The sequence below is a fragment of the Acomys russatus genome, chromosome 10, assembly GCF_903995435.1.
Source record: "Acomys russatus chromosome 10, mAcoRus1.1, whole genome shotgun sequence".
NCBI lineage: Eukaryota > Metazoa > Chordata > Mammalia > Rodentia > Muridae > Acomys > Acomys russatus.
Window position 1 is genome coordinate 23,324,869 of NC_067146.1, and position 14,819 is coordinate 23,339,687.

Sequence of the window (14,819 nt, forward strand, 5' to 3'; positions counted from 1 at the left end):
AGCCATTTTAAATAGACTTATCACTGTTTTTCTTCTTTTATGTTCACTTGAGATTTTCCTTTCATTGGGTCTGGTTTCCTGTTTCCAAATAGAATAGGAAGTCAGTTCACCAGGCATGAGAATGTTCTTCCGCAGCATGTCCAGGCTGCTCTTTGTAAGTCTGAAGAGGGCACACTATGAAGACTTGCAATCTATATTAAGATAAGATGTAGTGAATGGCCAGCAAAGGTTACCTGGTCAAGAGCCACCATTTGTTCTCTTTCATGAGTTTGCAAAGAGATTTTAAATTATTCTATTATTTTGTAAGAAAATATAATCATGAGTTCATTCAACTTTCTTAAGAGAATCTGAATTAGAATATCAATCTAAGCAAATACTGCTCTTTAACAATTCTAGAAATTTACATTAAAATATGAATTTCCATAATAGAATTCTTTAAAAAATATTTTGAAAACATGTCTCCAATACTGAAAGCAGAAAGAAGATGGAATTCAATATCAGACCCACCTTAGTGTTCATCTCAAAATGGTAGTGACTTTCTCACTGGTTTTATCAGCTGTAATGTTACATAAATTATGTGGAGCATAGGAAAATAAATATAAGCAAATAGCTCAGACTTCTCACTGTAATAAGTTCTCAGCCTCTATCCCATTAGCGGAGCCAACATTATTTATAATTCAGGTAAGAGAAGCTGGCCAAAACTCAACAGGAACTGTTACCTAGGGCTTAATCTCTTACTCTGTCTACAGACTCACTTTCTGTACAAAAGAATGCACTAATCAGACACACAGAGCTCGGGTATTTTATGAAGTGTTTTATAATATTGCCTTCCTAAATCTTAATAGAAATAACAAGTAGTATGAATATTTCTAATTTTCAGGTGATAAGTTGCCCTGAAGGAGATAAGATGACTAACCCAGGGTCACATGATGATGAGATTCTAGGCTTGAGGTTCAAACAGATACCCAGATTTCCATATTGTCTCTAGTTCTGAGTTTTTAGAAAAACAAACAGTATTTGTATATTTTTTTAAAAAAAAACTAAAAAGCAGCAGCTGTCCTTGGAAGGTGGCTTCATCTCAGGCTTTCTACAATGACCTTGAGGTTATTCGTTGTTTTTATTTCATCTTTTTATTTTAAAGTTTTTTCATGCCATCTACTTTGATCATAAACTCCACTCCTCCAATTCCCTCCCCACCCTACCCACCCAACTTGTATTTTCTTTTCCTTAAAAGAATGAAACCAAATCAACACCAAAAAAGCCAACAACAATAACAAAATAACACAAAACATCGAGGCCACTTTGTCTCTGTCAGCTACTCCTAAGCTTGACGCCTTCCCCGGAGTGTGCTGGATAGATCCAGTGTCACTACATTGAGGAAAACTGATTTTACCTCTCCAAGCAGCTATCAGCTGCAAATACCTCCTTAGCTGGAGGGGGGACCTTGTGCTCACCCCTGTTGTGTTTATCATCATCCTTAATTTTAAGCTGTACTACAATGTTATAGTAATAAAAACAACATGGGCCCAGATCCGCAGGACAATACAGGCAGTAAACTTCAAACCGCTACCCAGATCTAGCCAATGGACTGGATGTTCTTCACAGTTGAGTGGGGAGTGGGGTCTGACTTTCACACATACTCTGGTGCCCCATATTTGACCACGTCCCCTGAATGGGGAGGCCTGGTGGCACTCAGAGGAAGGATAGCAGGCTACCAAGAAGAGACTTGATACCCTATGAGCATATACAGGAGGAGGAGGTCCCCTTCAGCCACAGTCTTAGGGGAGGGGAGTAAGGGAAAAATGGGAGGGAGGGAGGAATGGGAGGATACAAGGGATGGGATAACAATTGAGATGTAACAAGAATAAATTAATAAAAAATTTAAAAACATGGTGTTGTAATAAAATATTACAACATTATAGTAATAAAAACAGAAATGTTGATGAGTGGAATAGGACTAAAGACCAGATATAACTCCACACACCGAAGGACACCTGATTTTTTTTTTTTTTTAAACAAAGAAGACTCCCAGGGAGCAATTGTTCTTAACAGGAAAATTTCTTAATGGTGAAAACATGACATGGGTCATCGTGAGCTCAGCTTAAACAACTTGATCTCATGGAAGAGATTCACGGAATTTCAATGAATGACACTCCAAGTCTGAATGAGCACTGTGTGTTACTGGGCGGCTCTTAGTTGAAAAAAGAACTTGCCAAAGCTCCGTGGGGAAACACATTTGACAGTATTGAATGAGATAAGAAAAAAAATATGAAAAGGAAAGAGCATGACCACAGGAAACTATCTTTTAGTCTGAAAGATGGTGGTGTTTAGGCACAAGACAAGCTGCACCAAGTACTGCATAACAGAGTAGGGTCTGTTAGCTGAGGAGATCTCACACACACATACACACACACACACATACACCCTACAAGCTAGAGATAAGAGATTTCCTATATAGAAACGCCCTTCAGGGTTAATGGAATGTAAGATATAAAGGTGAGGATGACCAGGGTTCTATGGAGAAGCCACTGACAGAGTAACCGGAACAAAAGCTGGACAGGTATCTTTGCTACATCTAGAGATCCTTAAATACTGTGCGGAGACATTTCAATGTTACTGGAAAGGTACTCAATAATTTAGTTCAATTTTATGCATTTTTTCAACTCCATTTAGTCTACTTTGAAAGATTAATGGCTATCAAAGTTCAAACCTTTTATAATATATTTGAAGTAATAATTAAAAATGGATTTATTAGCAAAATTACAAGATTTCTTTTAGCTGCTTGAATTTTAAGACTAGTTTTAAGTATAAAACTAGGACTGTTCTACTTGCTTTCTGCTGGGTGTGGTGGCACACGCCTTTAATCCCAGCACTTGGGAAGCAGAGGCAAGCAGATGACTGTGAGTTTGAGGCCAGCCTACTCTACAAAGCAAATTCAGGACAGCCTTGATAACACAGAGAAACCATGTCTCAAAACAACAAAAACAAACAAACAAACAAAATAGGTATGTAGTTTGCTTTCTGATATTAATTAATTATAAATACAGCATGTAGTAACTATGCTGATATATAAATATATAAATATCAAATATCTATATTTATCAATAGATAATAGATAAAGCAAACAGGTATAGATAAATATCAAATACATTGATAAAGGTTGATATTGTCTGTAGTAATTATGAGTAGTTTCTAGCTAGAGACGTCACTGGAGCAATAAGCAAGAGTCTCTAGTAGCTGAACACAGCCTTGGGCAGGCTCCCTGACTAGCATCGCTCACACCCATGCACCAGGTGTCAAGAAAACCTAACACTTAGGCACCATTGTTATTCCATTTTGCATATGAGAAGTTGTGGCTATAATAGGGCAGAGTCAGCACACAAATGGACTGTATTTACTAATTCAAATGATCTGAAAATCCTACTTCAGTTAGTACACAGCATTTTGTAGGGCAGGACTTTCTCCAGTGAAGGAGCAACTCCAGCATTCTGCTCAAAGGAGCACTGGTCAAAGACTGATAAGAGAGCTCCAAGGCCCCGCGGGTGGCCTACTAGAGAGATGGGACCCAGCAAACATGTAGGTTCACCCACAGGAAATGCCTCCACAGTCAACAGTGTTGGATAGCTTGTAGGCAGAACCTTAAGGCAAAAATCTAAGCTCTAATAAAGATATCAAAAAAATAGAACCCTAATATCACTTGAAATAGGTAATATACAAATCATGGATCTGACTTCAGAGAACTGGAATATGATGAAAAGGAAATCCCACTCTTTAAAAGTACGAAATATCAATAGACAAGGAAGGGATAAAACCAAACTGTACTGCAGAGCCAAACTGTGTTCACTTCCTCTTCACTCCAACCTTCCCTGTAACATCTTTATAGGGCACAAAGTTCAGCCAGCAGATCTGTGTTTTGCAGTTGACTTCCTTCGTTCAGAACATTAAAAACTCAGATTTTAAAAACTCGGAGTAAGCGCCAGCCTCTGTCTCATTAATCCCAAATCAGTATGCATTTGATACACTATAGGTCTCCTTATATCATATGACTCTAAACCCAACCAAAAGTAAAGTTCTCAAACAGAGGATAACCCCCAACAAAATTCTTTCCGTTCCATCAGAGTTCTATTATTAGCAGATGTAACTTAGATCTGCATCATTTGCCAATTAGAATTATTGTGTACATGGTTCGTCAATGGTGATGCTAAGGCCCACAAATACAAATTCCACACCTTATATTTTCTAGCTGAGCAAGCCCACCTACAGTCACTGTTTTAAGAGATGACAGAACTGAAGAAATCACAGTGCCTTATTGAACTTAATAAGTGTTTGCATAAGCTAACCCAGTGCGCGTTTTCTAATAAACATTCTTTGCTTCCCGAGTTCCTGTGCATGCACAGTTGAAGGGTATAAATTGTTTCAGTGTTCAGTAACTCCTATCTTAGAGATGTGGTCCTGTCAAAAGGATTTAATTGGTAATAAATGCATTTGGCTCTAAGCCAATCTGGAAATTAAATAATGTGTTTTTAATGTGTGTTTCCTCAGGAAAACCAATAGGACCCACAATATGTTAGCTGCTTTGTGGAATACAACTAACTAAAAACTGTAGCACTAACACACCTTCAGATGATTCAGTTTATAAGCTAACCATGTAGAGACCTAAAATAAATTCTATATTTGATTTCTAAGGCAGTGCTGGCTGATCATTGGCAAATATTTTATATAATATAAAGTAGTTGGTCTTTTTTTTCGAGTTGGAAAATAATTAGTATAACACAATTCAGGCATTTGTAAGCATGGCAAAATGCACGCTAAAAATATTGTTATATTCTTTAAGAAGATCTGATGAGGTCACCGTAGCAGTTCCCTCTGCTGTTTTCATAAAGGCTGACATAGCAAACCTCCTTGAGAGAAGTTTGTTCTTAGAATTGGCAAAATAATTCTTACTCAGAGTATAACAAAAGATGCAGGCATTCCATATAGAAAAATGTAGCATTCACTGAGTCTAGGGAACGTTTTAACCAGGGCTTCGCAGATCCCAGGATGAGAAAACTATAGAGGGAGTTAACAGGTGTCATATATTGCCTGCCTACACATCTCTCTTACTGCGGCAGATCTCCCTCTAGGGGTTCAGAATCCCCTCCCTCTGTGTGTGTGTGTGTGTGTGTGTGTGTGTGTGAGAGAGAGAGAGAGAGAGAGAGAGAGAGAGAGAGAGAGAGATGTGGGGGGGTAATGATATACCTTATATGCTTGTGTTGGTTGAGTAAAATAGCCCCTCTAAAATGCTTACCATGGCCTGGCATAAAACAAGAATCTAATGAATGCTGTGCTTGTTCTTTATACCCTGGAAGCAGACAGGACAAAGAAATGAAAAAACAGATCCTTCTACAGGATGCACGCATATCCTTCTATGGTTCTTTCTCTCTTTTAACATTCAGGATTTTGTCTCTGTGATATAGACTGCTAACATCTAGCATTCCTTTTTCTCGAGGGAGTTTAAAATATAAATTCTAAAAGTAGAAAATAGATTCTAAGTAAAATTTTTTTTCAAAACTTAAAAATGCTCAAAATCAAATATTTAAGACTTCCATGAAGGCAATGCTAAGTAGAAATGTTAGGGAAAAAAGTTAATATATTGATCTAAAAATGTTCTCTGTATTAGTGCTAAACACCAAAAATAAGTGTTTCTGTCCTTAGGAATTCTCTATTTCTTCTCTCCTTTTAAAATTGGCTGAAGCACTGGAGCAAGATTGTAGTGACAGGGTACCTCAGAGTAAAACTCAGATGGGATTCAGACATGCAGTGGCAGAGGAGGCATCAAGAGTCATGTGACCAGCATGGCGATGTGAAGATCCATGAGTGCCGTGTGATTGGCCAGAGATGCCTAACATAGGATTCTCCCAGTGACCCTCAGCGAATCCCAAAGGAAGGAGGGGAGCGTTAGAGGCTTCAGAAGAGATGTCAAGAGACAACAGAGAAGTGGAGACCTAGCTATATGGTGGTGTTGATCAGAGATTGCGAATGAAGCTGTCCATCTTGTACGGGAGAGAAAATGACTGCCATTGATTCTTCTACAAAACGAAGATAGCAAAAGTAGAAAACAGTGTGTATACATAGCTACTAAAAGAGAAAGAGAGAGAGAGAGAGAGAGAGAGAGAGAGAGAGAGAGAGAGAGAGAGAGAGAGAGAGAGAGAGACTGAGCAGTGGAAAAGTCTGTGCAATAAGATGGAAAATGACCACCTAATTAAAATCAGTAATTTAGGGGTAAGAGGAGAAATGTTTATAAAGTCTGATCAGTCTTCTCAAGGAGATTCAAGAAAATAGTAGCATCTGTAAGTAAAAGTGGGAGCCTTGAAATAGTGGTGAGAAGAGAACAAGAAGTTGGAAGAGGAAGCCAAAAAAAATCCCTCCCAAAAGTAAAACTAAAAACCCAAATGATAAATGGAGTTTAAGGAGGTTCGCAAAGTCTCCATTTCTCACAGGTTTGAAACCAGGTATCAAATGAGCAGATAGATGAAACAAATATTTCAGTTTCACTGCTGGCTGGGAAAAGCCTGCACCAAGTGACAGAGCCTTGTACAGCACAGTGCTTCTATATAGACCACAGAATGTGGACTTTCCAGACCTTTCAAAGGCCAGGCCTTGAAGCTCACTGAAGAGATCAGGGCTGCTTTGTGAGGGTCGGCCATAGTGTGCATTCTCAATAGGCTAACAGATCCTGCCAAACAAGGAAAGAAAGGCCCTTAGACCTTCCTTCAAACTCACCAGTTGGACAAGTCAGTTTTCCCACTCTAGGGAGCAACAAATGAGGTGGGTGGGGGCAAGGTTAGAGAACCAGAAATGTTACTTAAATGCATTTTTCCCTTAAGAAGCAAGGAAGAAAATTCTTTAAGAAAAAAAAAATTAAAATGGCATAGAGGATGGATTTGCAAGGTTTGTGAGCTAATTACAGTGTCATAAAGACTATGGGAAATGCAGAAAGGCAGATATTAAAGGCAAGATTTCAGCATTGAAGTCTCAAAGACTATGATAACTGTCAGGGAGGATTAATGGGGAAAAATTCCTGAGGTGTGATATTTTGGAACACCAAAAACACAGGAAAGATTCTAGAAGTTTTTATGCACAGAAAAAAAAAAAAAAGTGGAGCAAAGGCCAAAAAATCATCCATATTAAAGAATCAGTGAGATGCCACAGTCACTATCTGGATCACTGGAGGCTAAAAGCCTACAGGGCTACATCTTCGAACTTGAGAGAAAATTGTTTCCAATGCAGAATTCTATACCCAGCCAAGCTATTAATCAAATGTGAAGGCTGAAGTAAGACTTCTTAGACATGCAAGAATTCAGAAAATGCATCCTCTGTGAACCTTAAAGGAGTTAGGAATGTACTACAAGCAGAGAGAAAGGATGGTCAGACAAAGGAAAAATAGGGCATCTAGGAACGTGTGTGCGCAGGGTAGGAGGACATGATGCTAGGTCTCCGCGCCACAGCTCCAGCTCCACAGCTAGCCCTGTATTCTACGAGCATCCTTCATGAAAGCAGGGTTGTGGTACTGGATAGTAAAATTCCACCTGACTGTACAGTTAACAGCTTCTGGGTCGTCTGTGGGTTTTCAAATCTGAGATGTTTAAATCGCTTATGTAAAAATAGTGTAACATTTGCACACCATATGCCCACACACACACACACACACACACACACACACACACACACACACACACACACACACCCTTAAATTAGTTTTGTTATATCACTTGACAATTTAGGTGACTCATAGTTTTCATGTGATATTGACTAGGGAATAGTGATCAGAGAAAGTCTGTGGTGTACAGTATGGACACAAATATCATAGACCTGACCCCATGCGTGAACAATGCTCAAACACGGAGTGATGGAGAGAGTTTGCAATGGATGAGCTGCAGCCTACCTACACAGCACTTCATCTGGGTGGACTCAGTGTACTGTTCACATTACAAACTCTGTCAAGTTTTTTTCCTGCTAGTTTTTTCTTCTTAAATCCATACTTGATTGAAGCCATAGGTATAGAAGGTCAGTAAGTATTATTGTTCTCAATTTTTAGAATAAGTATTTAGATATATTATGGAAGACTTAACTATAAATTATACACTATTGGTCCTCTCTGATATGATTTTTTTCACTCTTGTATATCCCAATAAAATGTCAGCAGTTCCTCCATCATCAGCTGTGCATGAGAGCCTCCTAGCTCTTTATCCCGTATGTCTGAACACCTCAGGGTGTCCCACCAACCAGTCAGCTCATTCGTGTGGCCTACTAACACACACAGCCATTGGATTTGGGTCTCACACCATTGGGTGCCACCATCTTTCCTTCTCTGCAGAGCAGCCACAGGAGATCTTTACTTGTGGAGATTTTTTTTTTTCCTCATGATTTAGACGCCCTAGAAACACAGAGTGGGAAACAACCATAATTAGGTAACTAAATCTCCCTGTGCATAGAAATGCAGTGCCTGACCCTGCCACAGGCATTTCTTGGGGCTCTGCCCTCCACAGGCCCCCATGTTCTGCAATGGAGCGAGGACTCCACTCCGTAGCCCCTCTCCTGCATTGCTGGCCCGCCAAGCTCAGCACAGGCTGCGAATTAGAATTACCTGAGAATTGTAAGCCCTGTCAAGGCCTGTGCCTGCCCCACCCCCTCAAGGGTCTGATTTACTCAGCCTGGGAAGGGGCTGCAAATGATCCCCCAGGTGATTTTAATGTGCAGCCAGAAACAAGAACCACTGCTCTGTGCTCCAGTTGCCAGGGAACAGTCCTTGGATTCCTGTAACTTTACTACACAGCGTAGATGGAGTCTTCCCTTCTCTTGCCAGACTCTGCATTTCCTCAGACCACAGCCGGATTGTAAAAGAACATTTTCCTTTCCTCCTCTGTGCGGATACATATGCAGAGCTTTAAAAAGTGGCACATACCATATATATTGTTCTGCATTTGGTTTTCAGCACTTGACTTTCTTTCATGCATAAGGCACTGTCCTGCCTTATCACCTAAAGAGCCACAAAATACCATCCTTGACCAGGTGACAGAATTTGCATATCCATTTTCCCACTGATGTCATCTGGGTCTCTTTATATAGTTTGCATTTGCGAATATTATAAAGTGAATTTTTGAGGATTGTGTGTATAATTCAGTTTCAGGAAGATCCCAGTGTGATTTTGGATTTTGTATGTCTGCTTAGGAAGGCCACAGATCTGGGAGTTCTGCCCCTGTCTAGCTGGCAACTAGAGATTTTACTGGCCTTATTGGGCCTTGATTTTCAGAACCGTGGAGTGGGAATACTAACTCTCTTGGCTAAGCCTAGTTAAGTTGCTGTGGTTCATAATGTTATTGTAGGACTGGACAGAATTCAGCTGGTAGAGTGCTTGCGCAAAGCTTCGAGCCCATTCCCAGGGCCACATAAGGAATTGGGTGTGCTGGCAGACACCTGTGATCCTGTGGGGACAGGAAATCAGAAGTTCAAGGTCACTCTTGGCTACCCAGTAAACTAGAGGCCATCCTGGACTACATGAAAGCCTGTATGAAATAAAACAATAGGGTTTCCACAGTGGAATATTGGAATTCTAGATCTTCATGGTACGGTCCCATGACTTGCTCTCACCTCAAGGAACTCAAGAGAATTTGAAGGCGTAGGTCTTCTTCCTTGAATTTTTCTGCTTCAATTGGGCTTTGCCATTTTTCAAAGTTCAGGATTGAATTTTTAAAATCTATAAATCCTGCAAATAGGGGTAGAGGTAGCCAGCTCCTGAGTGTAAGTGTTGAACATGCTACCTAGTAACAGGATTGGAGATGTGCTACAAAGCTAGTAAAAGAGTGAACTGTCAGCTGAGATCTGTCATTAATCCACAAACAAGAACTAACTTTGGTACTTTCAACTCCTGGGGACAGCCCCCAGATGCACCCCCCAGGGGATGGCTAAATAATAAGGAGAACTTACTGTCTGGGATCACAAGAAGTCTGGGTGTTGGGCAAACCCCAGTTGGACCCACTGAGCAACTCCACAGCACTTCCCGGAACCCAGTCCCTCACATCTTTTAAGACTGTGTACAGCTTCACACATTAGCCTACTGGTGCTCTATTGTGTTAAAAAAGAACTCATCTACAGACAGAGGAAAAGCCTTTCTCTTTGTCTCCCTTTTAAAGAGCAGTGATACAAATTGAATCATCCTGTTCCACATTCTAAGAAAAGCCGGTGTGTTAGCCCTGAAACTGCCATTCGTGATGTAGGTCACTCCTGGATCATAGAGGGCCTAGCCAGGCCCGGAACACACCACTTCCCAGCATCTGTGTAAAGGAGGTAGCCAATAAGGGAGGAAATGTGTTTACACAGAGAGACAGTCATCTGGCCCTGCCATCGAGATGCTAAGTGTACGTTTGAGATCCAAACTTAATATGCAAATCTTCCCGGTAATCATATAAAAATATCATCTTTGAAGTTTGTCACCTGGAAACGTAGCATAACAAAGGCAGGGTAATGATATTTCCTGTTATTTTTAGAACCGGGAGTGTGACTTACAAGAGAATAGCCCAGCTGCTAAAGGAATGCAGGAGAAACAGAAAGGGTGGAGGCAGCACCTGGCATGGGGGGTGATGCTATCAGGTCTTGGGAGAGGAGCTTTCTGACAAAGTCGGGGAGCTTAGTAGGTATTCCTGAGGTTCTTTGTCGCCAAGTCTACAACCAGATGGTCCAGTGGGCTTCTTTCCCAACACCTAGAATAGAAAGGGCATTGGGGAGACGGTGACCCCTTCACATTCCCAGGCCTCCATAGTGTGGAGAATCCAAATCTTTGTCTTGCCTTCTCTGACTGCTTAATCATCAGAGGGAAGGACCCCAGGGATACAGAGCCACAGTCTGCTGTGCCTACGAAAGTGGGAACACTGTGGATGCCAGTTCTCCAAGTTGGAAGACAGCAATCAGACCACATAAGCAAACAACCCGGGGCTACTGCGATACCTTGCCTGTAATTGTTGCTCCCTTAGCCCTTGAACGCTTTTGACGTATTTCCAGCCTGATGAATAAATTGAGGCTGACTTCTGGAATGAAAATCCTCTGTGCACACCTGACTCTACCATATCTTGGTCAGGTAGCAAGCCTGTGCAGGAAGCAAAGCCAGGTCAAGCACGAGGGCAAAAGGCCATGGAAAGGTCACTAGGGAGAGGCAGCTGGAAACCCTGTGTACATGGAAAGAGCTCTGTGGAGTGGTGAAGAGGACTGGAGCTCCAAGCAGCATGGCTCAGCTACCTTTCTGTGAACAACCTCCACACAGCACCAGGATACCAGGGTCTCAGGGACAGTGCAGAACACTGTTGAAATTCCCACCTTCCATTTCTTAGAGAGACCCTAAGAATTTTGCTCAGATAGCACTTTGGAAAATATGATCAAGGGATTCACTGCCCCATTTCCTCATGCCCTTCCTCCAGATACCCTCTAACGTGATTCACACTAATTGGCAGACAAGCTCCACTGTACTGTTTCAGTATGGGGATCAAACCTAGGGACTGGAAGATCCCCAGGGCTTCTAGTCTCCTTAAAGGCGCTTCTTGGTATCTTTGGCTTTGAATGCCCGACGTTCACAACCCATTAGCACCAGTATCATATTAAGAGACCTTTGGATATTGTAAACAAACAAACAAGAAAACAAACCAAAACTTTGAAAAGCAATGAATAAAGGATGAGAGAAGCCTTAGCAGAGGAAAAACAGGGGCGGTTCTTGGAATATGAATCCCATGATACAGAGGACGGGGGAGGAGTTTCACCAGAAACATCCTAAGAGGGGACATGTTGAAGACTACGTGTGCTGCTGATCAGGGAGACTTCAGCATCTGGCCTTGCTTCCAGCCATTCGACACGGAGCTCTGACGCTCAGACAAGTCCTACTGTCTCCTTGAGCCCCGGCTTCCCACGTATAAAAGGGGAAGGACTGCAGCTTGAGGGATTTTTTTTTCTTTTTTGTTTTCAGTTTTGTTTTGTTTTTTTTTGTTGTTGTTGTTGTTTTGTTTTTTTGAGACAGGGTTTCTTTGTGTAGCCTTGGCTGTCCTAGACTTGCTTTGTAGACAAGGCTGGCCTCAAACTCACAATGATCCACCTGCCTCTGCCTCCCAAGTGCTGGGATTAAAGGCATGCGCCACCATGGCCAGCAGCTTGAGGTTTTTCTGCAGACCTTGAGCATAACTTACTCTCTTTACTTACATATGTCAATGGGTAATGAGTCAAGGCAGGAAAAACTCACTGTGTCTTGCGGAGGACAATGGTAGCTTGTGGCAACTTACCCCGGGCACCAAAGTAGACACTTCCTTGGATAGTCCTGTGGTCTGCCTGCCCTTCTCTGAGACCACAACCCTCACACCCACCCAGCAAACATCAGTCTTTCTGTCAAGAGCCAGCCAAGACAGGCTTACCTCAGTTTCCCTTGCTTCCTAGGAAGAAAGAGCACGAGCACAGCAGGGCCATGTAAGCTGCATCATTTGGCCAGAGCTGTGGGGTAACCTGTAACTTAGGGTCAGTCTAACTACAACAGGGTTTATCTCTCACTAGCTGTGTTCCTTTGGGCAAGAGCGTTACTGTCGCTCATGTTTACTCTTTCTCCTCCTAAAGTTGAAGTGGTAGGGTAGGACTCGTGCATTGCATAAGGGCATGGAAATGGAGTGCATCCTGCCCACACTGTGTCCAGTTGCTGCAAGCACTCCATACATAGCCACTGGGCCACAGAAAGACAAGAGTTAGCCATTGTTTTATCAATCTGGTTTGGGTACAGGGTGACTATACTTCACGTAAAAAAACTAAAATTGATAATGACATTTTGGTTTTTTGTTTTTGTTTTTGTTTTTATAATGGCATGATGGTGTGAATGGAAAAATTTTCTACCTGGATACTTGAGGCAAGTTGGAGACAAGATACAAGCAACCCAAAACACTATAAAATTACTTTTCAGCTATGTGTCCAAAATGTATATGTAAATGAATTTCCAGTTTGCACTAGGATCCCGTCTCAAAGACATTTCATATTATACATACAAATATCCCCAAATTTCAAAACTCCAAGGTCCAAACACTTCTGGTTTTAATCATTTCAGATAAAGGATGCTCAACACTGTAGTAGTATGCATTTTTGAGATAAAGATGTTATTATGTATTAGGAAATACTCCATTTCCTCTGCCTTTAAACTTTTTGAGACACAGAAGGGGGTGTGGGGGGAGGGAGAGAGAGATGGAGACGGAGAGGGAGGGGGGTAGTCAGGGGAAAGAGAACATAGAGGGAGCGGTCTCTGGGAGGAGTTGGGAGATGGGGAAAGAATATTATCAAAATATACTGTATGAAAAACGTTTTAAATAAAATTTAAACAAACATGCCAGCTATGTACCCTATAAAATAACGAGTGCTGGTTACATGGATGGGGTTCAGATGGGGTTTGGAGTTGGAGTCTCCCATCATTTCTCCACTCAGCCCCTCAATGGCAACAGTTACCACAGCGCTGCCAAAGCAACCAGCAAGTTGACAAATGATACTTCAGAGACCTTTTCAGAGCACTTCTCTATAGCTCCGAGGTAGCAAAACTCGTAGCTGTGTCCTGGACTTAGTCCTGCCCCACTGAGCTTGCTTCTGTTTTTTTCCTGCAGGCTGTAAAGCGCTTCTTGAAACAAGAATGTAAGTGTCACGGTGTGAGTGGCTCGTGTACTCTGAGGACATGCTGGCTGGCCATGGCTGACTTCCGGAAAACAGGCGACTATCTCTGGAGGAAGTACAACGGGGCCATCCAGGTCGTCATGAACCAGGATGGCACTGGCTTCACAGTTGCCAACAAGAGATTTAAGAAGCCAACAAAAAATGACCTCGTGTATTTTGAGAACTCTCCTGACTACTGTATCAGGGACCGAGAGGCAGGTAGGTTAAGCGAATTGCTTCAGAGAACAATGCTCTGCAACCTAATTGGGTGCCTGTATTTTTCTTTTCTTTTTCTTTTTAATATTTTATTAATTTATTCATATTACATCTCAGTTGTTAGCCCATCCCTTGTATCCTCCCATTCCTCCCTTCCTCCCGCTTTCCCCCTCCTCGCCTCCCCTATGACTGTGACTGAGGGGGACCTCCTCCCCCAGTATATGCTCATAGGGTGTCAAGTCTCTTCTTGGTAGCCTGCTATCCTTCCTCTGAGTGCCACCAGGCCTCCACATCAAGGGGATGTGGTCAAAAATGAGGCACCAGAGTTCGCATGAAAGTCAGTCCCCACTCTCCACTCAATGGTGGAGAATGTCCTGTCCATTGGCTAGATCTGGGTAGGGGTTCGAAGTTTACTGCCTATATTGTCCTTGGCTGGTGCTATAGTTTGAGCAGGACCCCTGGACCCAGGTCCACGGGTCATAATGTGGGTGCCTGTATTTTTCAGCAGGCCGTTTGTGTAATCGCAGATGCCTGCCTTTGGGTTCCAGGCTTGTGTTCTTTCTAATTCATGTTGAGACTGCACAGAAAATTCTCCCAAGCGCTTAGAGAAACAGGTTGACAGTGTGCAGATTCTGAAGGAACACAAACTACAAGAATGTAGCGTGGCAACGAGTCAAAATATGCAGATCAGCAGAATTCTTGCCCACACAGAATTCTAGTTAAGGGGGGAGATAAGCATTATGGGCTATTGCCCCGCATCCTTCCTGCGATCTCGAGCTGAGCACAGGACAGTTTTGTAATAATCTTGCCCCACGACAAATTCCTCAACCATGACTCTGAAATGGCCCCAGGGCTTGGGAATTTCTTGTCTTCCGAAGTCTCCTCTGCTTCCCACTCCCTTGCTCTGTTCA

The 14,819-nt window shown here is 42.1% G+C and overlaps 1 protein-coding gene across 1 annotated transcript in view; it reads left to right on the plus strand.

The window, feature by feature from the left end:
- The window catches only part of Wnt2 (Wnt family member 2), a 42,818-nt gene that overhangs the window by 10,204 nt on the left and 17,795 nt on the right, over positions 1 to 14,819 (plus strand). The window contains exon 4 of the mRNA XM_051151887.1: positions 13,647 to 13,911. Coding sequence (XP_051007844.1) covers positions 13,647 to 13,911 — 265 coding nt within the window. The remainder of the gene's footprint in view (positions 1 to 13,646; positions 13,912 to 14,819) is intronic.